The sequence below is a fragment of the Prosopis cineraria genome, unplaced genomic scaffold, assembly GCF_029017545.1.
Source record: "Prosopis cineraria cultivar Desert tree isolate PC_DT_omini unplaced genomic scaffold, ASM2901754v1 PC1, whole genome shotgun sequence".
Classification (NCBI taxonomy): Eukaryota; Viridiplantae; Streptophyta; class Magnoliopsida; order Fabales; family Fabaceae; genus Prosopis; species Prosopis cineraria.
Genome location: NW_026555332.1, coordinates 44,801,765 through 44,829,040, shown reverse-complemented (window position 1 = coordinate 44,829,040; position 27,276 = coordinate 44,801,765). Strand labels below are relative to the sequence as shown.

Genomic DNA, 27,276 nt, shown 5'->3' with positions numbered 1-27,276 from the left:
AGCCGTTGAAATTAGTAGAATTTTTTTTTTTTTGGTTTTCACTTCTAATTCCTTCCATGCATATCATACCTCATATATTAAAATAAATTTCATTATACAGAAACTATTCATTTCAATTTCTTATTTAACTATAATATCCGTTCTCTTGATTCATTAAAAATAATTATTTAATTTATCTAACCTACTTATATATAATTTGAATTATTTTATCATTATTTGAAAAGCTTTTATCTTAGTTAAAAAAATATATTGTTGTTTTATTTAATAATTCTTCTGTAACGGATAACAATCTTCAAATCATTCTGTTTTGATCTCACAGCAAATATTCTGTATCGACTTTTTTCAATTAATTTCCTTTAAATTGATAATAAAAATTACACACACACACACACACACACACTTATATATAAAAGAAACTATTATTTTCCAGCACTTACGATTTTAGTTGCCATCTTTAAGAAGGTCGGCAAACCATCCAGGATTATAGTAATACTATCTTGAGAATTTTTTTTCAATAAAGTAACTTTTGCTTTTCAATAAAATAGTATTTTCTTTTATCTTTACATAATATGTGTGACTAACAATTTTGAAATGGTTATTTTGAATTTTAATTTTTTTTTTTTTATTACTTACATGTATCTTTTCATGGGAGGCAATCCTATTCAAAATACAATACGTAAATGCAATAGTGACAAATCTCATTTTGTTCATTGTTTATGATATTGAAACAAATGTAAATGTTATGAAAGAAAAGAATATAACGCATGCATTACCAAGGGATGAAATAGGTAAAATTGACTGAACTATTAAGATACCACTGTAAATAAGATTGTAAAATTAATAATACAACTTTAATTGTGCATTTCAAAATATTTTAATTATTTAAATAACAAGATATTAACAATATAGTTCACAAATTAATTTTACATCCAAGCATTCTTCTTTTAATCAGATTAGTTTTAGATTTTCTATTTAAACATAAACATATTATTTTTCATTAATTGTATGACTGTTCTTATTAAAGTGTTTTTTTGGGTTAATAACAATCTTATTTATTGACCTGAAATTGTTTGTTATGCCATTTCATCTTAATAATTCTTCATAATTGTGTGCCATTTTTAATTAGTTTTCTCCCTTTTCCTCCCACCCTCCCTCAATAGTATCTTACATTACAATAAATTTTACTTTAGATAAACTATTTATTTTGATTTTTTATTTCAACAGTAATTAGCTATAATATTCATTCGTTGATTCATTAAAAGTATTATTCAATTTATCTAATACACTCATGCTTAATTTGAATTGTTTAATCATTATTTTATAAATTTATTTTAGATAAATAATTTATTTATGTTTTTATTTAATTCTTCATTTGTAATGAATCAAAATCTTCGTATCATTCAGTTTTGATCTCACAAAAATATTCTTTTTGATTAAACGGGGACCTGGTAATTCTCCTAAATTCTCTATCGATTAGTTTATATTTTCTGTTTAAATATGATATCACTTGATGTCTCCTGATTTTTTAAATTTTTAAATTAAATTTCAGGTAAGATATATAATAGAAAAATTGTATTGAAATTTAGGAGAGGGAATTGCCCTTCACCTTAATATGAAGCTCTGTAATTTTGTTGTTACTCCCCTTAACAACAAATCTGATGAAAGAAACGTATTATTTATTTTGTTTACTCCCCCTAACCTACAAATACTTGTCTATCGTGTGTCCATAAACCATATATTTTTCTTGGGCCTGTGGTATAACAATTTTAAATACGTTATTTTGCGGTGGTTGTGACACCTTCAAATCAAGATTGAGTTGGGTGTTCATGTACTGTGCATGTATCATCTTATAATTTTATAGGTCTTGGATCTAGTGCGGAGGAGATTTAGTAAAAAGCATTGACAGTTCTTGACTGGTGTTGGCAAGAAATTGGTAAGTGGCGATAATACCCTCTTCTGGTGGGACTCGCGGACAAATCTTGATGGACCACTTATGCAGAATGTTCATAGCAACATCAAGGTTTTTAACACCAAGGCTATAGTCAAGGCTATGACAAGTCCCGATGGTAGATGGAATGTTAATCTTCTCCAACACTTGACGCCTCACTGGGTTGTCCAAAATATACTGAAAATTAAACCCCCGAATCAACAGGCTGAAGATCTTTGGGTGCTGGAAAAACTCTAAAGATGGTCAATTTTCTGATAAAAGCAGTATAACGAATTCTTGTGCCAACAAATTCTAAGGTCTAGAGGCAAGTATGGAATAGCTTTTGGAAGGGGTCTATACCCGGAAACAATCTCCCTGGATAGATAACCCGCGGATTCTCTCACAGCCAAAAGATATTTTACCTCAAATACTGAGTGCTACTGTAAGTGTCTTTGTGAGGAAACACATACACATACTGCGTGATTGCTCTTTTGCTAGAGAAGTATGTTCCTATTTTATTAACCCCATATATCTGTCTAGTTTCCTTTCTGGTGATTTACAGGTTTGGCTTCATTGGAATACGAGGCATAATCCAAGCAGGAACAAATTCCAACAATGGTCTCGGAAAAATCTGTTTTCCCAAGTCTGCCAGTCACTTTTGGTTGTGCAGATACAAGAAAATTTTCCAAAAAATTCAAACTACTCCAAAGAATGTTCCAGCAAGCTAAGCTTTGCTTCAAGTTTGTGAGTGAGCAAATTTAGAGCTGCCTATCACAAGAAACGACCAGAGATGGAGCAAGATGGCAACCTCCACCACCTAGTACATCAGAATTGATGTGGACGGGGCCCAGTCACAAACGAGAAGCTAGCAGCATGTGGCAGTGTCATACGGAATTATCGAGGAGAATGGCTTCTAGGGTATCAACTGTGGGTGATAAGATCATGTCTTCAAGTTTGTCAAAGGTTGGGCCATTCGAAAGTCCAGCTGTTCACTGATTCCTTGGATGTATTAAACCTTCTTGTGAAAGATTTAGGGGGAGGGGGGGATATTTCAACAATTTTACTTGTAGAGATTTACCATAACCATCAAATGAGCTGGCTTAATGGTTAGAGTGAGTTAAAATTAAAATTACAAAGACTAAATGATTAATATTTTTTTTAATTTTTGTTGGATCAAATCCAGGTCTATTTGTATGATATATGAAGTTGGATTGGCCTCATTCTCACATAAGGAACAAATCCCCACGATGCCTTTCAATAATTCTTTTAAAATAATAAAATTGTTAATTATAAAAAAAATTAAAATAGATTTTGGCCCTCACTTCATATTTTATTTTTCATTTTCTCCTATTCATTAATTCCTAGATTCATTACTGTTTCTCTCATATCTAAATCCTTTGATCATGATAGCCCCAAATATTCTCTAGTTTTTTCTGTTTTTTCAACGCCCTTATTTTCTATAGAAATAATATTAAAAGTTTCGAACCATTCGTATCTTCCATGCCAAGCGCAATATTTGACTAAAAATCCAAATTTGACTATTACAATATATATTTATAATGAAGAGTTTATTTTTTATATTGTTTAAATTAAAGGTGCAAATTTATTCCTAAAATATCACCCAAGGCCAGGTATCTTAAAGTAAGGAAATGTATAATGTTGCCCAATTTTAACAAATCCCGGGCAATGCTTAGTTGGCAATCTATGTGGCACTTTTTTTTTTAATTTGTTAAAGCACATTTCTTTTCTTTTCTTATTTTTCTTTTGTTAAAACACATTCATACCATCTCCATGCTTGATGTCGTTGATGCTTGTCAATCTCCCTCGCATGCTCCACTAAATAACCTTCAACAAACACCCAAGCCACTTGACCTTGGGAAAGCTCCGACTCATAAAAGCACGATTGTTCCAAGTCTGCGCCTGGTAAAAATGAGGAACGCACTGTTTAGGGTATTGAAGCCCTGGTTTGGGATAGCCAAGGCGCTGGTTAGATGCGTGTTTTTGTATCTGATATTAAAAATTCCGTGCCTCTTGCAAGTCAGCCACCGCCACCCTCTTCTGCCGTGCCAACTCCGCCTTCCTCTACGACTCCAGGTCTCTGCCTCCAATAACCTTGCTTCCCCCCATGCGCACGTCTGGGTCTGTGCGCAGGCTCCTGCTCATGTCACCTGCACTCCAGTGAGTACGGGTTTCCAAAATAGAGCCTTGCCTATATCTAGATTTTGAGTTGCTGGATCCAAAGGAGGAAGATCATGAGTAGAACAGTTCCTGCATTGACATGTTGTATTGCAAGAGTGCGTGCATCATTTCCAGAATTAGGAAATCTTCATAAATTAAGCAAGAAAATCGAGATCCATTCTCAACATGATCATCATCAAATTAGGAAATCTTCACAAATTTGAAAAAGGAAATTTGAAGGAAATAAAAAACGAAACAAGAAAAGGAGCGAAAAAAAGGAATAGAAATCTGGACGGTTTTTTTTTGGAAAGCTTGGGATGCCAAGAGACGAAACTGTTTCAGAGTTTTGAAATCCTCAAAATCTGCGGCCAATCGCTTCGTGTTCTTCTTGTTGCCTTCGCCTTTCCTTGTTTAGAGATCGAACTGTTTCACCAGTCATTGTTCGCACAAATGCAAAAGCGCAATCTTCATTCTTAATCACAAGGAGTATTTTGGCTTCACGGATTTTAATACTCCAGTATTGGGGTTCTAGGTTCTAAATTAGAGCAGGTTCCAAATGTGACAGGTCCTTGCGAGTTAGTGAAGAAAAAGAAGACGAACAAGATTTGAGGGATAGAGGATAGTGAGGACTGAGGAGTGGGTTTTGAAAGAGAAGGAATTTGAGAGAAACTTATCCGGCATGCCACCTTCAGCTTACATGGCATGCTAGATAAGCATGTCCTAGTCAGAACTTTCTATTTAATAATCGACGTTTCTCATTTATTTAAAGGGTTGACATTGCACTGTTTCAAAAGGTGACATTATTATTTCATTACTTTAAAATTTTGGCGTCCCTTGCTCGGTACCTATAGAGCAAATATGCACCTTAATCATTTTATGTTTTATCAAATACAAAGAACATACATCCAACACGCTCCTATCTTTTTTGGCCAAAAAAAAAACGACGCTCCATCTTCTCCTTTCCCTCAAATAACTAAAAACTAATGATTTCTAAAAAGAAAAACTGGATTAGAATGTAGTTTATTAAAAACTAGTAAAGTACCCAAGTAATGCACGGGTTTTATATTATAGTTTTTATAATAAGTTTGAAGGAATACTTGTAAACGATATTTTATTCATATATATCATATATGCAGTGAAGTTGTATTATTATAATTATTAATATTATATATACATATTCAAGTAAAGTAAATGGTAAAAACTAAATATATATTGCGTAAATCAATATAATGGGAGGTAAATTAACAAATTTTATAATTATTTAAATCAAATTATCGAATACATCCTTATAAACGACATTAAAAAAAATATTATATCTTTATAGTGACTATCCTTATCAAAAACTAATCTTTTTAGACTCTTAATGCTTTGAACATGAGAAACAACATATAATTGGTTATTGGTAAAAACAGGATGATTATGTACAAACCAATATGACATCGGATCAAATTCTAGCTCTTATTAATGGAAATGGCAAAAACTAACATAATGAGAAACTGCTTCTTTCTCATAATAAATGACAATCTTAAATTAGATATACATATAACAATACCTGGTATACATACTTTTATCCTTGCAGTTGATTCAGACATTTATTATGTTTCAATAACATGTTTTTTAGCTTGTGTAACTATAAGATGTATATCATTATACAACCCATAAACTTCTCAATGTTTCAATTCACATTAAAATTGAGGCACCTACTTTAAGCCATATTTCATAATTCAGGAGGTTTGACATTGTAATTTAATTTAAAAAATGTGTAGAATGCAAGTCATTAAGTAAATTCATATCTTCAACATATTTAATAACACTATCGAAGCTCATATATACAATTTTCTCTTAGAAAGTAAGAATAACATGTACTTGTTTACTTCTTTAGTCACAACCTACGTAAGAGCTAACACATAAATTATTTTAAAGAAAAGAAAGTATAAATTATACTGGCTAATTTATTCTCATTGTGCATTACTTTTGCATATACATGTTTAAAATATTATTTTAAATAACTTGTGTATTTATATTTTAAAAAATAATTAAAAAATAAGTTTTCAAAACTAAAAAGTTTAAAATATGATTAAATATTTCAAAAATATGTGCATTAAATTTTTTTTAAGATATATTGAATGATTCCTACACAACATCTACATCTAAATAGACTTTTTAATCCAATTTATGACTTAACAGTCAATTAATAATTGGGTGAATGGAAATAAAAATTTAAAATAAAAAGGAGGTTTTTGCTATAAAATTATTAATTCTAGAAAAGTTTGTGTATGTTTTGAAAAAATAAAAAGGATATATATTCAATGAAAGTAAATTAGAAGAGAAGTTAATGTATTTTATTTTTTTAATTATTATAATATATATATATATATGGATGAAAATTAAAATTAAATTGACAATATTTCTAATCATCATATATTGAAATTTTGATTTATCTAGCTTAAAATTCCAAATTTAAACTTAAATACTTTTTTTATTAAGAACTTAAAGTCTTTTTATTATTAATTACATTATATTGGCAATCCAAAATATTTGAATACATTGACTAATATTATTAGCTTATCCTACTCAAATTATAGCATGCCAAAATTTTAAATACTCCTCAAAGTTATGATTAATTTGGGAGAATTATTTTACCAAAGATATATTTTAGAGATATTTTTTGTACATTCAATTGGTTGATGTGTTTTGCACTTTTTAACTTATTTGATAACATGTTTTAATTTCAAATATCAATATTTACTAATTAAATAAAATGATTACTTAAGTAAAATATCGTTAAATTAATTAATACTATTTTTAATAAGAAAATATAAATAACATTATTTAATTGAAAAATATTAGTATTTTCAGATTTCAAATTTTACACAATAAACAATCAATATCTTAACCTTATGATAATATTGAATTTTATGAAAGTTCATCAAATTCTAATATTTCACATAATTTAAGTTTTAAAATTTAAATATAGATGAAGATGGATAAGAAATTATATTTTTAGAAGATATACTATAACTATCTTCTTTTTATTTTTATACATAAATATGTAAAAATTAAGTTTAAATATATTCACAAATTAACAATCAAACTTGATTTTTAAAGTATAAAATCACTAAAAGAATATCAAAATAAAATCCTACATTTATATAAATCAGTCTTGTAAAAAAGACTCGAGAAATTTACAAAACTAATTAAAGAGTTAAATGATAAATTTGCCTTTGAACTATAAGTTCAAAAGTATTTGATACTTTAAATTTATTTTTAGTAATGTCCTCCTTCAATCTTTAAAAACAGTGTAATATTATCCCTATAGTTAATTAATAATAACTTTGATTATTAGTTTACTAAAAAATTACTAAAAAGAATCTCAAAAATTATAGAAAAGAGACCAAGAAAATTTTCTTGGCCCTTTTTGTGTATTTTTTAGTCATTGTCTATATTTTTGAATATTTTACAATAATTTTTTGTTCAATTGGCATTCAAGGTTAATTTTTATTAATGTTTAGAGTAACATTACGTTTAACCCTTAATCAAATCTGTAAAATGAAAAGAAAATAGTAAGCAACATCACTTATTTATAATTGGTATAATATCTAAATGAGAGAAAAATTTGATTTGAATTTAATGATTTTATCTAAATTACAGATCTTCGTGACTATATTAGTTGAAGTTTTAAAATTCAAATAGAATTTTTGAGGTCTATGAAATTATATTAAACATTTTTAACCATTTTTTTTTGAACTTATATAGGTCTAAAAAAAGAATACATTAATTTAAAGTGCTTAAAAAGGACCAGATGTAACAATTTGAAATATATAAAAAATGACATGTGGTATTTAAATGACTATATATTAAAATAATTATTGCTTAATTAATTTAATAATTTTCTCACAACCTCTCACTAAAATATTTTACATGTGAGATCAATTTAAATAATTGAAATAAATTTTAAAATTTGAATTATATTTAGGATAAATAATTATTATGAGTAACTTTAAATTTCAAAATTTGAAATTGAATTCATCTTTAAAATTCAAGTAAATATATCTTCAAATTAAGTAAGATAAAATTTGATTACATAAAATAAGATGTTAATCCATCAATATAAATATTTAAAATCATATTTTAAAATAAATTTAGAAATGTAAATATATATGTTATATATATATTGTGACCACCCTTCTAGTTTATTTATAAATATTTAAAAATTTAGTCCAAACATATTTATAAACTAACAAAAAAGTCTAGCTTTTAAGCACAAAATATGTAAGAGATGCACATAAAGGTATTAATATGAGTTGTTTAACTCTTATAAGTTTGGTCTTTAAGAACTCAAGCTCATAAATTAACTTTTCTTAACTTTTTTCAAGTTTGACCTTTATTAATAGGATTTTGGGCTAAGCTCAAAGCTCATATAATTTTTTATTTTTTAAATTAAAATTTTTATATAGACTAATATATATATATATATATATATTACAAAATACCTTAATTAAATATCTAAAAGACAATAGTAAAATTTGAAGTATAATTAAAATAATACAAACCCTGGAATATAATATAAGTTATATAAGTCCTAACTTTTATCATCCAAATATAAATATAATATTAAATACTTTGATAGAAATTTATTTATAACGAAAAACTGTTAATATGATTTGAAATTAATTAGTTTTAATTTAAAATATATTCAAAATTTAGCTGAAATAATTTTTGTTTTGATATGAATAATAGAATTACATTTAAAAACTGTTATTGGTGACTTTAAAAAAATTCATATAATATAGCATATATAAAATAAAAATCTATAAACGAAAAAACCATTTATATATATAAAAATAAATAAATTCAGTTATTAAAAATATATCTTAGTAAAATAATTTTTTTAAAAAAATTTAATTTCAAAACAAAAATTATTGTTTAAAGATAAAATAAATTAAATTGAATTGAAAATACTTTTTAAAAGCATGGTTAAAAAATAATTAAATTTAAAAATCCTATATTGTAATATCTAATACAACAAATATAAATAAAAAATAAAACATTTAAATTTTTAAAAAATCTTAATTGATTATAATTATATAATATATTTATGTATTTATAAAAAATCCAAATTTATATAATTTTTGTATCCATTTAAATTGATTAAAATAAATAAATTTATATATTTTATTATTTTATTTTTCAAACCGCACCAATCAAAATATAACTAAAATTCAATTTTATTATTGTATGAAAACAAAATTAATTTATTTAATTGTTTTAAATTGTTCAATTTGAAATTCGAATAGATAAATATAGTTAAAATAAAATAAAAAATAAATAAAAATGATATGTCATCCCAAACCTAATTTCACACTCTAAATCTATCAAATAAATTGGTTTAAAAGGATAAATAATTATTTTAGATTTATTTATTTTATTTGATAAGCAAGTCACACATATTAAATAAACAATTTATTATTTTCAAAAACTTGACATATTAAATAAAATTGTCATTACTTTACTTTTTAATTATTTTAAACTAATTTCATATATTATACAAGATAGTTGAGAACTTGTTATATAAAATAAGATTATTTAATATATGTACACAATCTTTATATATTAAATAATATTAAGTCCACGATTAAAGTTTTTGAATTGATAATAAAGAATTAAGATATGATATTATCTTAAACGTGCTAAATAGAGTTTTCAAATAACAAATTTAAAAAATTTAAATACATGCCAATTAAGTAATTATCACTCGTTACTTCTTTGCTTGTAAGTTTGAAATGTTAATAAAATTATACTCAAAATGATGGATGGATAGAATTTATCTCAAGATGCAATTTTACATAAAGAACATGAAGCTAATCCTGGAAGGATAATCTATTATTCGATATGATCAGGAGCACTGCAAAACATGCAACATATTTTCAGAACATCTCACAAAAGACTTTCAAATGATTGTAGGGATTCAGCCACCCTATAGTAATGTTGTCCTATAGATATGATAAGTATTATATATTGGATGTAATTGATGGGATCCAAATTATAAAAAAACAAATACAAAAAATATTGGATGTAATTGATGGGATCCAAATTATAAAAAACAAATACAAAAAAATATAAATACTTATTCAAACATTTTGGAAGACTAATCCATCACCCATTAATTCTTCAAATATATTTCTATCTAGTAATTGCTAAACATGAATCACCTTCATCACAATGCGTCAATCCTTTTTTGTTGTATTAATGATGCAAATTCCATGCATCTTAGATGTAGAAGCCATTGACAGTATGAGTAGCAGTCGAGAGAAGAATAAATTAAATGTGATTAGAGAAATGAGACGAATTCTAAAGTGTAAAATGTGCTATTGACTTAATTTAGTAATTTATAATTGAATAAAGTTGAATTGGAAGAAAAAATTAAGGGGTAATTTTTAAAAATCAAGATAATAGATATTAAAAATTTATTTTTGTGAGTTTAGATATTTAATGTATCTGAATGTATTTGAATTTTAACAAACTTCACGAGAGCCTTCTCAATACATTAGTATTATCCAAAATTTAACATCTCAATATTCTCTACAAATAACAAACAATAGTTTTAAATACTTTATTGTTAAATAAATTAATCTCTATATTATGAAATTTATAATATGTGAAATTTAATATCATAAGATCCAAATTATTAAATAGATTAATATCTATACTTTATCATATTTATAATTCTTTAAAATCATGAGGATAGTCTAAATATTCAAACACATATTTCTTTTTCTAAATATCTAAACAAATAAATATTAATTTAAATTTAAATACCAATATATTTGCATATATATATATATATATATGTACTCGATCATTTAAACCTAGATTTTCGGCATAACTTTAATAGATGAAAACTTTAAATAGATATATATTAATTTAAATTCAAATATGATGAGATTTAAATTTTAAATAGATAAAAAATAATTTTTATATTTATTTAAAAATTAGTAAGTCATCCCACACTTAACTCTAAACCTGAATAACATATTTTATATACATTACAAAATAATAATTAGCCCAAATCTAACTCTAAATTCAATTCCAGAGCATGTAATCGTAGGAAAGACATCTCAAAGCATAAATTACAGCAAATTTAAAAATAAACACGTGGTATTTTTTCGTAGCCTTTAACCCTACTTTATATATATATATATATATATATAAATAATGATTAACTGGGCTTAAATGAAAAAGCCCAATGCGACCCATTATGAATGCATTTAAACGCCAATATGGGTCAGAGAATTGATGATTCGCCGGCCCATTTAATTAACCCTAAACCCTTATATACGAGTTATGAGCAGCCGAAGAGTCGCCATTTTCTCTTTGCCGAGAGGACAGCGGGAGGGGAGAGAGCAGTGATCAGCAATGTCGAAGAGAGGTATGGTACCTTGTGAGGGGTCAGATTGCCTGGCATTCATGTAATTACTTGTTTCTTTTGTCTTCTAACAGCTAGGTTAATTTGATCAGGTCGCGGTGGTTCGGCCGGAAACAAGTTCCGGATGTCACTGGGTCTACCGGTGGCGGCGACAGTGAACTGCGCCGATAACACTGGAGCTAAGAATCTGTACATCATTTCGGTGAAGGGGATCAAGGGTCGTCTTAACCGTTTGCCGTCTGCTTGCGTCGGGGACATGGTCATGGCCACCGTGAAGAAAGGGAAGCCTGATCTCCGGAAGAAGGTCTTGCCCGCCGTGATCGTACGCCAGCGCAAGCCATGGCGCAGAAAGGACGGTGTTTACATGTACTTTGAAGGTTACTCCCTCTCTATTGATTGTTAAATGCAATTACGTTTCTGGTTGTCTGCCACTCTGCATTTTTCTTTATGTGTTTTATATGGTTATGGTTGGTTGAATTTTGTTCTGTACACCCTATATTTCTCCAAACTTAATATTTTATTGGTTTTTGTTTAGCGAATTACGATTGATCTGCTGCGTTCCTGTAGAAAGTTTGTTTAGTTTTGCTGTGTTTTCTTGATAATCAAAGCATACGGATAGTCACATGTTGCTTCTAGTAATTATTAAGTGGCCACTACAGTCCACTGGTCGGTCATCCACAATCAGAAGCATATATCAAAGAAAATGCCAGTTTTAAACAGCATGATGTTTATTTCTTGCATTGTGTTACCTGTCTCCGGGTACATGTTATTTTTCTCTTCCCTTATCTCCTGCTTCTGCTAATCGTTATACTCTTACTCCTGATTTTGTGCTGAAATAGAACTGGGCAGTTAGATTTTAATACTGAAAGTAAGAAAATTTGTAAGTATTTGTTAAGTGATGTAGGAATCGTAGTATACCATTGGTGTGTGCAGGAGATTGTCATATACGTCGGTGGACCTATTATTATTGTTCAGTAGTTCTTGTTTTTATTTTCTTAGTTATCGTTTAATCATTTTAGGGAACAACTCGTGACTTAATTTTGCTTTATGCAGATAATGCCGGTGTGATTGTTAATCCCAAGGGTGAGATGAAAGGTAATTATGATCAAGGTGACATTTATTTTAATATTAAGCTAGACAGTAAATTTTTGAGTGAATATGGCTTAGTCAGATGATGATCTGATAGTGTATGTGATATTATTTATAATGATGAGATTACATCCTCTTGCTGAAGTTAGTTGCAATACAAACAAGTTACACTAACTGAACACATGGCTCATAACAATCTTACTTAACTTAAAGTGGACACAAGTACTCGGACATAAGTTATCTCACAATATATATATATATATATATAATAAATTCATCAGTGAAGGTATTTTAGCTGCATATGATGTTAATGACTATATCTGTTATCATTTGCGCTTTAGTTGATCTTAACCTGGTGATCAAATTGTTAATGTAGGCTCCGCGATTACTGGTCCAATTGGTAAGGAGTGTGCTGATCTCTGGCCAAGGATTGCAAGTGCTGCCAATGCAATTGTTTGAGTTATGGAATTGAAGTAACATGACGGCATGTATTTTCTTGTAGAATTTTCAAGTTACTTGCGAGGTTTTGTTTACTTTTAATTATACGGTAGTAATTTAGTTTATTTTGTTTCGTGGCTATCTTTTTAAATATCGTGTTCCTATGAAATCAATTGGCAGCTGTGGAGTTGTTTCTGTTCTTTCCTCCTTGTAACCTTTCCACCGTTTTAACCTCTTGTCGTGGAGGAGGTTGAGAGCATGGATTCACTTGACTGTTGTGGGGTGTGTCCCGTTTTACGTGGGCAGCGACCGTCATTTATTTATTTAACCAAGCAAGAGGGGGAGGTCCCTCTCGTCCATTTTTGATTTTCCCAACCAAACAGGGGGTGGGAAAATTCATTCCTCCCCTCCCCTCCAATCCAACTAGACATAGGTTTAGGAAAGATCGAACAAGGGCTATCAAGGGATAAACAGTCCAATGTGTCCGTCCCCTACTCCCCTTGGAGAAGATGGCCCACAATGGGTTTGGCTCGGAATACTATCATGGGCTTGCATAATTAAAGCCCATGACAATGCCTTGAACAGGGTAGTAAGTATATGGGTATTGCGTAATTCATTGCAGCATTTCGATGTTGGGCTCAATCACTTCAGCGTTGAGGATGAGAGTCCATTTCCACCCACAATTCCTCCTCACGCAGGGGAGCGGGTGTTCGACTGTGTTGTGTTAGACCTATAACGCTGAAAGAGAATTTGAGATTGAAATAAAGGCTTGCATGGTGACAAAATTGAAAATGGGCAGCAACAGTGAATGAGTCACGTCGATCTCAAATCGTCAGATTCCTGGACCATGGGTAGAAAACTTGTGTATCCTAATACCCCTAAGGTCACGTTAATGAGTTCGCTCCCGTGGTAAAAAATAATCAGTGCTCTCCCTATGTGATGCCCTGTTCTATCCATCGTAGTTCTCGAGTTTCTGCTGACAAAAGTATCAGTGAGTACCGCCTTGTGCATGGCCTTCTTCCATTTCTGTTTCTGAGAGGTAATTGTAACATCTCCATATCCCCGCCCGAGCATCACGTGAGGGTTTGATTGCACGCCCTAACCCCAATATTAGAAAAGTCAGGTGATAATTACATATGTCCTATGTTTTATATTGAAATAGGAGGATCTTAGGATTGAGGTAACCGCTAATTAGAGAAGATTATAGAATTTTGTTCTAGTACACGAGAGCATAGAATGTACTAGAATGTCTTTACAATGTGTGCACATTGGCCGGGCTTCACATCTTTTGAAAGCGACACTCTGTGTGAACATTAAGGATTTAGATGCATACAAATGTATATTTTTTGAGAATACAATTCAGATTTCAAGGTCTTGTTCCGGTTCAAGTAGTTAAGTAACGAGACAACAACCGCAGCAGGAGTCCGAATTTCGTTGTTATATTAATTAATTTACAATCCACTAGAAATAAATCAACCTATATATGGCTTCATGACAAGAAAGCGGTGTCTCCGCCATTTAACACAGTTCAGTTTATAATTTAGAGTTTTAATGCTGGCCCATGAATATATTCTACTACCATGCGATAATGATAATGATATGCTGCTGTATATAAAGACAAATTCAAATGGGTTTCTCTGTTCATGGGAAGTAAAACGATGCATGCCAATTAACAACTGGAATTGGATTCACACAGCCCTATTATACATAATTTCACCCTTCGAATATCATTACATTAGGATACAAGAAAACATTTCATGAGGTCGCCAACAAGAGGAATTATAGATCTTCCCCTGCCGTAACCGTGCACACAGCTTTATTCTATTAATAACAATAACATTGATATTGAAGGACCAGGCAAACCTAAGCACAAGGAACAGTTTTGTTACTGTAACCATGGGGTTGTTCTGCCTCCACCCTGCTTTCATCTCCTTCGTCATTCTCACCAGACATCTCCTCCAAAGATTTCCCCTTTGCCTCAGGCACCAAGAAAGTGAGAAGGAATCCTAAAGCGTTAATCACGCCCAACACAAGCAACGAGTTCCTAACCCCAATACCAGGATGGTACCCTGCATCTACCTTGCTGGGATCCTTATTTTGTGCCAGATACAAGAACCCAAATGCTCCAACAATTGCCCCCAGCTTCCCAGATGCTGATGATATGCCGTGACACGTTGATCTGAATCTGGCCGGGAAAATCTCTGCCGGCACAACGAATGTTGTAGCATTAGGCCCGAAATTTGCAAAGAAGAAAGTCAGGGAGTACAGTACCACAAATCCAATTCGGTTGTCCTTGAGAGTCCAGTGGTGATAAGGAATGGCCAGAGCAAACATGAACACCGTCATGAAAAAGAACCCCATCAGTTGGATAGTGAATCTTCCTATTCTGTCAATGAAAGCCACTGTGAACCAATAGCCTGGAATTGTGCTGCACAGAGCAATAAGCGTCTGAGCCCTGGCAATGGAGTAAAGCTCGTCAAGGGCACTCATGGTTTTAGCGGGAGGAATCCATCCAATTGCACTGAATATATCTTTCTGGAAGAGGTTTTGGCTGTAATATGCAATGTCAAGCAAGAACCACGTGCTCGAGGTTCCGAGCAAATGAAGGCCATGGCGAATCAGGAACTCCTTGGAGAACAATCCAAATGATTTGGCCTTTGTCTGATCAGTAGTCTTCTTCTCCATCTTCTCATGATCAGCTCGAATCTCCACCCGCAAAACCTTCGACATATCAGCCGCTGCTCTCTCTGCGTTCTGGGCTACAAGTGCAGTGTAACGAGCGGTCTCTGGCATCTTCATCCTCCAATAATAAGTCAATGCAGCCGGCACCGATCCCGCCATTAGAATTATCCTCCAAACGAAGTCTGCTTCAGGAACCGTTGACCCGGCTGGATCAACCTGGTAAGGAGGAGCATCAAACCTGGACTTGAACGCAGCTGAAATGATCATTGCAAACAAGCCACCGGCCAAAATCCCGAAACCCTGCATTGCAAAAACGGCGGCAATGAAAGCACCACGAGTCTTCTTGTTAGAGTATTCGGACATGATGGTGGCAGATAGTGGGTAGTCTCCGCCAATGCCAAAGCCAAGCCAGAAGCGGAAGAAGCAGAGAGTAGTGATGACAGATTTAGGAGTGTGTCCGAAGGAAAGGCCAGAGCCAAGGGCACAGACGATCATCATCAACAGAGTCATTCCATAGACAGTTTTTCGGCCGAGCTTGTCGCCCAGCCAGCCAAAGAAGAGTTGCCCAGAGAGCGTGCCGCAGAAGGCCACGCCATTCACTGCAGCCGACACGTTGGGAGGCAGTGTCCCAGGTTTGAGAGAATTCGGCTCCTGGTAGTATATACGGCCGAGCAGTTTGGTGACAAGGGAAATCGCGAAGAGGTCGTACGCGTCTGTGAAAAAGCCCATTCCTGCTATGATGATTGCAGTGAAATGGTACCATTGTGTTTGTGCCACGTCTAACGCATTCAACACTTGAATTTGTTGCTTCCCCATGATGAAACGTGTGCACTCGCCCCAGATATCCTTCTCCTTTCTCTCTTTTTGAAAGGCTTGCCTTCATTGCACAAGTTGAACAACAGTATATTCAGTGAAAATGCGGTTTTATGGTACTAGCTACAATTATTCAGAACTAAAGCATGCTAGTTTATTCAGTTATAACAGGTGTCCACTGAATATATAACAAGAGGCATTCCTGTATAGTGTATCATGTTAACAATGTTTTGTAATTTACTGATCTATGACCACAGAATATCGGAGACGGCATCAGTCCGTACAATAGGCCAATCTCCTACCTACCCCTTGTCATTCAATATTAACGAGTATTGGAAGGGTCTCAGGTAAGAAATTCAATTGATTGAACCAATGGTAGAAGCGCCCCCGGAAACAAGTTTACGTGTAGCTGGATTATTCAGCTTTATCTCAAAATTGTCAAAAACATAATCTATGTAAGAGATTAACTTTATTTTCGATTCCACATCTATTAAAATAACTTTGGACTATTCAAATTAGTGTCGAAGACAAAGCCATGTAGCTATATATATATATATATATATCATTGTCAATAAAACATAGATTTTTTTTTTGAAAATCTTAATCTCTGTGCAGAACATGGACTTATATTCTAATTTTTATGAAATTTTTGTCGTGCAATGTTTCAGAATATTGTTTTTTTTAAATTATAACTTAAAAAGTATGCAATATTTATGTATTTTAAAATATAATTTTAATAAATAGTGAATAAATAAGTATTGATAAATTAATTTAATTTAATTTTACGGTACTATTATTTTAAAAAAGGAGCTTATGCATGCTTATGATAATGATATATAATGAATACCGCATATGAATCGTTCATGTGTGCATATTTATTTATTTATTTTACTTTGGATGCTAAGATATATAGTTATATACTACTCCTCACTAATAGCACTATAGTAGAAAGTAATTTATTTCAAAATGGAAAACAAAAGATGGATATTTCCAAATCCTTCGTATTACCCTTATTTAAAATACCAATGCTAATAAAGTAATAACCCATGCAAGCAAAACGGATCTTCACTCTCAGGGGAAAAAAACAAGGGCACTCCTTGGGAACATTCCATTCAAAATTCATCGGAAAACAATATTCTAGGAGCGAACTTAAAAATTTTCACCCAGTGAATGTAAGAAGACATAAAGACTTGAAAATTGACTCAAGGAAAGAAAAAATTCGAAAAAGATAATGATTACTAGAAAAAGCACAAATATAATGGGACAGGACCGACACAAACCATGGACAAGAACATGTAGAGGCACAGTTGCTTTTATGAATAAACAAGAAAGAACATTTTGATTACAGGCACGTACGTACAATAACCAAATATGAACGAAGGGAATGGAGAAAAAGCACAAGAAGGAATGTAAACATGTAGAAAGAGGGAAAGAGAGAAAGGTGATACAGACCTGTAATGGACAGGCAAGCTCTGGAGTGAGAGAGAAGAGAGAAGAAAGGCAAGTTGAAGTTGGGTCTGGATGAAGATCGAGAACAAGTGGGGGAGCATTTATAGGCAACAATGGCACTATCTATCTCCCAAATATTCCAATGGCATATACCTTAGCTTCCTTCACTTTATTTGTCAACCTCGTCCCTAGCTTCTCTCTCTCTCAACCTCCCTCGTCTCTTACTTTCTATTTTTGCTTTGGTGCTTCCCTTATTCAACTACATGTTAATTCTTCACTAAAGCCACTTTATTATTTTAACCCCCTCATTATAAGTCGGTTAGTTTGAATCAAGTATTTTATTTTATACAGGTATCCTTCAATTAAAAACAATCATATTTAAGACATGTTCAAATATTATCAAATAGGCGATTAGGTATCTGCAGTTTAAACTTGGATTAAGTGTGATCTTTAGTAAATTAAAAAATTAATGGAGAATTAGAAACCTGTATGACTGAATAAATTTTATGATGGAGGTGGCCTAGAAGATTCGTGTAATTAATGGAGACGGGTCTGATACTTTATAATTCGTGAGTAGCTAGTAAGCCACCACCAGAAGTATCTACACTTGCCCGGGGCAATTCCGGCAGATAATTTTTGAACCAAGTATAATAATTGTGCAAGATTTAATGCGAACTTCGCTGACTTGGGCAACCTGCTTTGCTAATTGCCGTCCTTGAATAATTCACCTCCTAATCATCAATTAGGTGATAATAGAAACTATAAATCGGTAATATTATCAATAGTAAAATCAACGGTGCAAACAAGTTGTCGTGAATTTCAAGCAAATAAATAAATAACGAGATTAAGTCTGTTTTTATTTACAATATAAAAGTTTATTAATTTTTTATTACATATTTTACATTATTATTTAATAATCACACTTAATTAATTCTAAATGCAAACTTCCACGAATTCTGGAATCACATACTTATATTCCTTTGATAAATAAAAGAAAATATTTTTTGCATTATATCTTGCTGAATTTTTATTTCATCGTTCTCTTACTTTTTCATCCTTGCCACTTATTTTTTATAAGAATATGTAAAAGCCTAAAACAGTATTTACAATTATGATATGTTAGAGTAAAGTAATAAACTTGCATAAAAAAAAATAAAGTAATAAAAAACTAATGGAATTGGGTTTAACAAAAGAAATTAATCTCTTATAATGTAATAAATTAAAATTTAAATTTTTATTAAAAAAAATTTATATTTATAGTATTGACAGTGACTTGAACATAATTGCATGTAATAATAGAAAACCTATAAATAATCTAACAAAGAATGGAGTGATAAACAAGCGACACGTATGAAGTGGAAAGAAAATGTGTAAAGAAAAGGCACTTATTATGTGTAAAGAAAAATGTCAAAAGAGGGAGTCCGAAACCGAATGATTAACGGCAATACCGCTCATTAATGATGAATGTTATTCCTCGGCCACAGCCTACAGGGGCTATTTTCGCCGCTTCCCATCTAGATGGGTCCTTCTCGGCCTATATGGCTGACCATACTTTTCTTATTAAAAAAATATAAAATATTTTTTAAAAAATTAAATATAAGATATTTTTAACCTTTTAAAGTGTAATCATTATTTTTTTACAAGTGTCTCTATTAATGAATAATTTTATATTTATTATAAAGTGTTCAATATGAATAAATATGAAAAGATAGAATTAGTTTTAAAATAAATAATTACTTTATTGAAGGGTAAAATTTAGTTAAAAATGTCATGTATTTTTGAACGGAAAAAGTATTATAATATTAATTAATTATATAAATATCCTATATGCGTGCATGCTATTGAAAGTGATTTATTTAAATAAATATTTTATGTATTAATTGGAAAATGACTACACAACCATTATGATTTATATGAGTATATATACCTCTAGTCTCAAGCCTTACACCTATCGCGCTTTACCCTTTACTAGTAAAAATTGACCTTAATTATTTAAAGGACATTTTTTTAAATAGAACGCCTCGAAAAAATATGTGCGAGAGAGTAAAAGACTAGATCATGTCAATTGTCAAAGCAGAAAAGAGTTTCACATGCAAAGGGACGCTGGCGGTACAAAAATCGTAGCATCTAAACTGACGTTGGATGGTGCGCTAGCAATGTAATTATTGATTTCTCTAAACACATGATTTAAAATAAATTTTATGTAGAGTTAATAATATGAGTTAGGCTTCTAATCCATGCCCATCCCCCAAATTTGGTTGTCATCCCTTGGTTTTTAGTGCATCTTATGAATTATAATGTGTTTACGCAATACAACATGTCATGTATACTACGATTTTAATGATATCTTCTGGCCAAAACACACGCACGCAGATGGTCAGAGACCTTTTGTGGATTTTATTTTCAATAATTGAAGGAATTTATGTTTGTGTTCAGAATTCAGATACAATTTATAATTACCCAATGAAGGTCTCCTTAATTGTTGGAATACCTAAACTCTCTTGAAGATAAGGGAGTTGAGGGCACTAAATCAATACATGTTTGTGGGTGCGCGCGTGATTATCATGACTACCCAGTCAGCTAGCCTGTGTTTGAAGTGTGTCTATAACTGAGCAACATTGCTGGCTGGTGTTTTTCTCATCATTAATTATTACCTTTTACACCAAAGGAAGCAACCATTAAATTAATAACGACTCATTATTTAGCCTCTTATATAATTAGTTTCATATAATAAAGTATTTCTTAAAATCACCCATTAGCCTTGAGAATAGTAGCATTATCTTCTATTAGTTAAATATTTAGCGTGTATTTTGTTTTACATTGAAAATTATTAAAACTATGTAACTTCGGCTTGCTTACGCAAATAAGGTAAATCCAAACATACATTTGATTAAAGATATTAAACAAATTATGGTAGCATTAGCCATATTTACGTGTTAATTAGGAGGTCGCTTGCTCTTCTTGTGGGTGCTCTTTGCACTGCAGTGGCTCTTGCTTCGTTGTTTTCTAGAGTTTGAACTAGACACTTGCATGTTTCTTAAAGTCTCGTGGCTCTTACTAGTATTTTTAATCTACTTATAATTGAATGAGAAAATTAAAGCAACCATTAAAAAAATACTCGCAATTTATAATAGCTGCATTCATTCGAAGCTTGATGAGAAGAAAAGAGACACCCATTTGAATTTGCTTTTGGATAGTATACAATTGATTGGCCAGCATGAATTAAAATCCAAAGTGCAAATGGAACGAACTACATAATGAAGTATATGGTGGAGACTCGGCGTTTCGTTATCGTCACATGCATAGATGGATTTATTCCTTGTGGAATCTTGTAAATTAATTAATATAACAAACAATTCGGACCCCCACTCAGTTTGTTCTTAGTACTATTAATTTAACTGCAACATAGACATGGAACCTCAAATGTACTTTCAAAATGTATAGTGTCTGGAATGTTGATTTAAAACGATGTGAAGCCCGCCAGGAAAAGTTTGTGTGTGTGTGTGTGTGTGTGTGTGGTACAGAGACATTTCAGTACATTCTATATTCTCATGTTCCTGAACAAATTAAACTTGTATATTCATGATCTTCTCTGAATATCGATTACTTTTATTCCATCATCAATCCTCCAAATTCATAACCAATATACTATCAATATAAATAATCAAATCTCAGAAAGTTAATATTAAAAAAATAACGAAATGAGATCACACAAGGTGATTGTTTATAATATGGTATGAGCTGATAGTAATAGTACTGTGCCGGGATAGCTTCTTGCACAATTGATTCCAACCATATTTAGAATTGTTGTATTAGAAATGTTTATTAGCTTTGAAGGAGAAAATGTGGGGTGGTTAGAAGTGCCTTGGAAAGTGGAGGTAATTCTGAAGGCACATATATTTCATAAGAAAGCTGGTCCACCAGATACCACAGTATTGGATGAGCATTACATTCATTGGTGATTACACATCCACGTGCTTTTACTTTATTTCCCGGAACTAAAATCGGCGTTCAACCATGTCCATTTTTGAGGGCCTTAGTTTAAAGAAGATCTTTTCCAGATCTTTCAAATCAAACAATCAGGCGAAAAGCTTGCCTACTCTTTCACCATAATAAAATTAAATATCCCATCCAGCTCCCTGAACGAGTGAGCAGCATCATCAGGTTGGTGGGTTTGTGCTTCTTTGAAAATCTCCAATACCGGGTCACGTCCGTCCAAGGCCACTCACCACCATGGCCTAGTGGAAAGCACAATGAGTGAACAACACAACAATTAAAAAACAAAAGGCAACCCATTTTGACAATTCTACTCCCCAGTTTTTCTCTCTCAATGTTCAACTGATCAGGTTCCTGGAAAGTTCCGAGATACTGAAATTAATTGTACTTGAGCGTCAACTGTCAAAGTGAATTTGGACGTTATTTCTCTCCGATCTGCTCATTTAATTTCGAGTCACAATGCGCATCTATAGTCCGAGTGGGGGGGCTAATGATGCTGTGGTTTTTAATCTCACGCAGGAAATGTTGTTCTTGTCGCCGTCTAGGTTAACGATAGGTGTCAAGTCAACCTTCACGTGATGCTCAGGTGGGTGTGAGGGTGGGGACGGCACTAAGTCTAAGACATCTCATCACCGTCAGTAGGTCTGAAACAGAAATGGATGAACGTGCTCATCGTGAAACTGATATATTTTTGTTTGCAGAAATTCAACAGACCTCGGATGGTTAAACAGGGCATGCATGTATAGGAAGTGCACTAATTATATGGACATAGGTGTCTCTCTCTCACCCTGTATTGTCTCTGTGATCACTCACAAGCTCTAACCTTTCGGACTGCCCCAACCAAAAACTCGGACGTTACTGTCAAATGAAATTTGTTTCCGCACAAGGATTTGTTGATACATCATTCTACCAGACGTTACATGTGGCTCTGTTTTAGATACTGTGATACAAGGTGCATGATTATATTGTTTGGGCATAAAACGAAGGAGGATAGGACCAATCAAGATGTTACTGTTAGCGTTGACAACAGGCTGTGCAGCAGATTAATGGGAGAATGGTGGTGGCATGTAGATGTAGTTTCCAGCATACACACACGGCCTGAGGGAGGGAATTCAAAGAACAGTGACACAGGCCTGACCCGAACACATTCTGCGGTGTGCTCAGTTGATTATATTTGACCCTCAGACTCAACCCATCACCCACTAACACTTCACCTTCTTCAACAATTCTAGGCTGCATGACTATTGTGACTGAATAGGATCGACGTGACGTGACCCATTCACTGTCGGCAGACATTTTCAACTTCCCCCACTAAACGTGTCTTTCCAATTCCATTCAAATTGTCTTTCAAATCCACGTTCTTCAAACATCGAATTCTTTGGCCCAGGAAAAAAAAAAAAAAAACTACTGCGAATTCATCTCTGCTTACACAACACATCAACTCACTCTACAAGGCATGAGGGTTTGGGAATGGAAAAGGAGCTCTCATAATTTTGGGCCCAACCCAACAAGGCCTTCTGGGGATGGATAAAGGCCCGTAACATCATGGGCTTAACCATGCAGGCCCATTCTATCATGCACGAAGTGTCAAGAATAAAGTTTACTATTCAAGCCTTAATAGCCAATGTATTTATAAATAGAAATCATTATATTCAACCTCAACCTTAATAAAAATATTATACTTTATAATAAATATTAATTTCATTGATTGATTATGTACGTGAATAATTATCATATAAAAAACTTGGCCTAACGGCTAACTCTTACCTAAAATAGTAATTTTTTTTTTGCAAACAAGCAAAAAAAAAAAAAACTATACAGCTAAAATTGACTGCAAGCGCATTAAATAATTTATGAAAGAGTTTGATGAAAAATATATAAAAAAACTTATATACTTAGTCTTATATATTTAATGTATATATTTTTAATTGAATCAAGATATGTGATATTTTATAAATTATTTATTCTATAATAAATTATTATTATTAATTTTATCAATACATTAAGATTCATTTATCAGATTCATTTATCAGGATTTAATTGGATATGAGTATAGTCTCTCTAGATCATAATATAAGTCATGTTTAATTAATTTATGATTTATAAATAATGTTAGTTGAAATTTTAAATTATTAAAAATATCCATATTTTTTTATTTACATCTTCATTAAATACTTTATATAAGATCCTTGATGATAATAATTAAAATTTTAACATATAATTTTTTAAAAGAAATAATAAACACAGTAAAGATATAGTTAGAAAAATAAATATGATCGTTATTATGCTCTATATTTTAAATTTTTAAAACATACCTTATATTATAAAATATGAGTTAAAGTTATCGTTGACTTTCTTTTTGACGTCGCATGCATTTGTCCAGCCGCCTAATCCCAAAAGAGGCCTTCCGTATGCAGACGGCCGACGTATCCGGGGCGTGGTTATCTTTTCATCTTTGCCACGTTGACAACACCCAAAGGCGGTCGAATTAAGCAAAATCTTTTTTTTTTTTGCCATATTTAATTAAAGTAGGATGTAATATAGTACATTAATACCTATAATGAATCAATGTGTTCATATTTCAACCTAAGCATCGAGATCAGACCTTGGAATGGATTCGCTTTACAAACTTTGACGGAGCTAAGCTGATGTGGAAAATAAATTATGCGGCTTGTTTCGGACCATGGGGTTTCTAGCGCTCTTTCCTTCTAATAATTCTTATAATGCCTCAACTCTTAAATTATTCTTTATCATTTAATTATTTACTTATATTTAAAATGAAAGATTAATATCTTAAGACCTTGAAACATTACAATTTTACATATTTACGATTTTTTAAGTAAAGTAAATTAAAATTGCACAATTTTTGGGTATCATTTTAAAACAAATAGTAAGAAATAAGAAATCACTATTTTATTATTATAAGACATTAAATTGTAGCCAAATGGTGAAAATTGTAGTTTTTACTCTGTTTTTTTTTTTTTTAGCCCACGATTATTAGTAGCGATTAGAAGACTGCTGAAGGAGGTTGTGGGGAACAGAGGGGATTCAAGCAGGGGCACATGTTCATGCGAGCGACTAGTTTCAAGAAGCCACGCGATTAAACAAGAAAGCCCCAACCCATGGAACATGTAATGCGGAGGTCAAAACAGAACTCAAAACGAAGGCACATTTACAATGAAGAAAGAAAGCCACAAAATTAAGAGCCAAGTTCCAAAGGAATGAACAAATAAAGAGAGAGAAAGAAGGGAAAGTGATCAAAGAGAAGTGAAGGTCAAGAGCTGGTCCAGATAGTCGGCTCCCAAATCCTCCAGCACCAACACGCCGTCGTCATCACCGGATTGGATTCGGGTTTTGGCAGCAGCAGGAGTCCTGGGATTGGACCTTCGTCTCATGGTGTGCTTTTTCTTGAGGGCCAGCACCGGAGAGCAACCGTCTTCCCACGTCTTGTACGGCATCTTCCTCAGCGATTCCCTCACCACTTCCTCCGGGAAATTCAGCACTGCCTGTGACCCCCGCGTCGATAATGCTGCCTGATCGTACGCCAGAGCCGCGGCCTCCGCCGTCTCAAACGTGCCGATCCACACCCTCACCCCTTTCCTCGTGGAGTCCCTTATCTCCGCCGCGAATTTCCCCCACGGCCGCCTCCTCACTCCTCGGTACACCCTCTTCGGATCAGCTGGCGGCGCAGGCGATGCGCCTTCAGTTTTTTCTTCTTTGACTTGAACAGTGGAGGAGACTTCGTGCACTGATTCCAAGAGTGCTCCGGGAGAGGAGGAGGGGTTGGAGTCGGAGGAGGAGGAGGAGTCCTTGGCTACAGCATCGGAAGACAGGAAATAATCGGGTGAGTGGTGGTGGAAGGGGAGGGAGTAATCGTTGAAGAGCAACAAGTCATCCCAGCAGGAGAATTGTACTCCGGAAACGCAGGAATTTACGGTGGAGAACTCATCAGGTTGTGGGTAATGGTAATCGAAGAAGCAGGAATCTGAATCCATGTGGACTTCAGTGTGCTGAGCTACACCTGGCTAGTACTTTTCTTTCTTGTCTCTGCTTTTCTATGGACTGATTAACTAATTCTGGTGGGTTGTCAAACAGGTTTCGGGTTGTGTGTATATATACCCAGTGAAAGAAGGGAAGAAACGAGCAGAGAAGTGGCATATTGGAAGTTGTAATTTTACACGAAAAAGAAGTGAGGTGGGGCACGGCGAGAGTCTGGGATTATTGGTGAGGGAGGATGTCTGGCGGGGGGATTAGGATTAGACAGTGTTGGGAAAAGGAAGGGCCTCAGTGAAGGTTCTGGATACAGGGCATTAAACAAACGAGGACAGGGGTTGCTAATTACTTGTAATAGTTTTTTTAAGTATTTTTTGACACGTGACACAAAACATGGGCAGTAATATTCGACCAACAAAGCCCCTCTTCCATGCCACTGATACCAGACCAGATTCAGCCTTCAACCTAGGATCGATGACTAGGCTTGCCCCTAAACACTTTCATTTACTTATACACGCTTGATACAAGTACGGTCGTGCTTATATTGCGGTGTGAATGGTAAATGTATTCACAAAACGGAATCGGGATAATCCTGTATTTAACACGCGCGCGTTGTGGTTGTGGTAGAACCACATATAGTGAAGTGTGATACATTCCTTACGTTGACAAAAATTACAAGCATTGTACATGTAAATTTTGTAACTTTCTGTACTCTACTATTAATATTTTGCATCCCTTGATTAAATAAAAAATATCAAGACATAAAAACTTAGAGATATAATGTTTTAATGATTAGAATAAGATATGAAGAGTGTGTTTATATGAAAGAGCATATTAACTTATTTAATACTCCATTTGTTAAAAAATATAATACATTTTTTAAGAAGTTTGATATTAAAAAATTTAAAATATTTTAAATGTTTTAAATGTAATCATTTCTTTTTTTTTTTGAAGTTTCGTTAACAAATAAATTACTTTATATTTATTTTAGAATGAAATAATCTATTAAATATGAGTACATAAAAAAATGATGTCAATTTAAAAACAAGTAATTTATTTTATTATGATGTGAAATTCAGTTAAAGATATCTTATATTTTTTAAAGGAAGGAATATAATTTTTCAAAACATGATCAAACTGCTTATGTTGTTAAAATTTTAGTCCTATTATAGTTATATTATTTTTAAATTAAATTAGCTTTACATTTTTTACTTGTGGTCCTAACTCTATCATATTGATATACTCTTTCTGTCTCTATATATAAAGTATTTTATATAAGTTTATT

At 32.4% G+C, this 27,276-nt stretch overlaps 3 protein-coding genes and 1 non-coding gene across 4 annotated transcripts; 2 read left to right on the top strand and 2 right to left on the bottom strand.

The window, feature by feature from the left end:
* Positions 1-11,407: 11,407 nt before the first annotated feature.
* LOC129313992 (60S ribosomal protein L23-like) lies at positions 11,408-13,258 on the top strand. Its single transcript, XM_054957377.1, has 4 exons — positions 11,408-11,534; positions 11,624-11,908; positions 12,585-12,626; positions 12,997-13,258. Exons 1-4 carry the CDS (start codon positions 11,522-11,524, stop codon positions 13,077-13,079), a joined length of 423 nt encoding a protein of 140 aa, XP_054813352.1. The 5' UTR covers positions 11,408-11,521; the 3' UTR covers positions 13,080-13,258.
* LOC129297138 (small nucleolar RNA snoR137) lies at positions 12,157-12,298 on the top strand. Its single transcript, XR_008590123.1, has one exon. It is a non-coding gene; the product is annotated as a small nucleolar RNA snoR137 (small nucleolar RNA).
* Positions 13,259-14,719: 1,461 nt separating the features above from the next.
* Positions 14,720-18,120, bottom strand: LOC129313981 (inorganic phosphate transporter 1-4-like). The gene is made up of 2 exons (XM_054957366.1): positions 18,006-18,120; positions 14,720-16,617 (listed from the first exon to the last, which is right to left on the bottom strand). Exons 1-2 carry the CDS (start codon positions 18,101-18,103, stop codon positions 14,922-14,924), a joined length of 1,794 nt encoding a protein of 597 aa, XP_054813341.1. The 5' UTR covers positions 18,104-18,120; the 3' UTR covers positions 14,720-14,921.
* Positions 18,121-25,133: 7,013 nt separating this feature from the next.
* LOC129322730 (ethylene-responsive transcription factor 1B-like) lies at positions 25,134-26,402 on the bottom strand. The gene has a single exon (XM_054969087.1). It carries the CDS (start codon positions 25,991-25,993, stop codon positions 25,256-25,258), a length of 738 nt encoding a protein of 245 aa, XP_054825062.1. The 5' UTR covers positions 25,994-26,402; the 3' UTR covers positions 25,134-25,255.
* Between the last annotated feature and the right edge of the window lie 874 nt (positions 26,403-27,276).

Coding starts and splice junctions, on each gene's coding strand:
- LOC129322730 (XM_054969087.1), bottom strand. CDS start 25,993: ATGGATTCAGATTCCTGCTTCTTCGATTACCATTACCCACAACCTGAT.
- LOC129313981 (XM_054957366.1), bottom strand. CDS start 18,103: ATGCTCCCCCACTTGTTCTCGATCTTCATCCAGACCCAACTTCAACTT. Junction 16,618..18,005: donor AGCTTGCCTGTCCATTACAG/GTCTGTATCACC, acceptor TGTGCAATGAAG/GCAAGCCTTTCAAAAAGAGA.
- LOC129313992 (XM_054957377.1), top strand. Junction 11,909..12,584: donor TGTTTACATGTACTTTGAAG/GTTACTCCCTCT, acceptor TGCTTTATGCAG/ATAATGCCGGTGTGATTGTT. Junction 12,627..12,996: donor TCCCAAGGGTGAGATGAAAG/GTAATTATGATC, acceptor TTGTTAATGTAG/GCTCCGCGATTACTGGTCCA.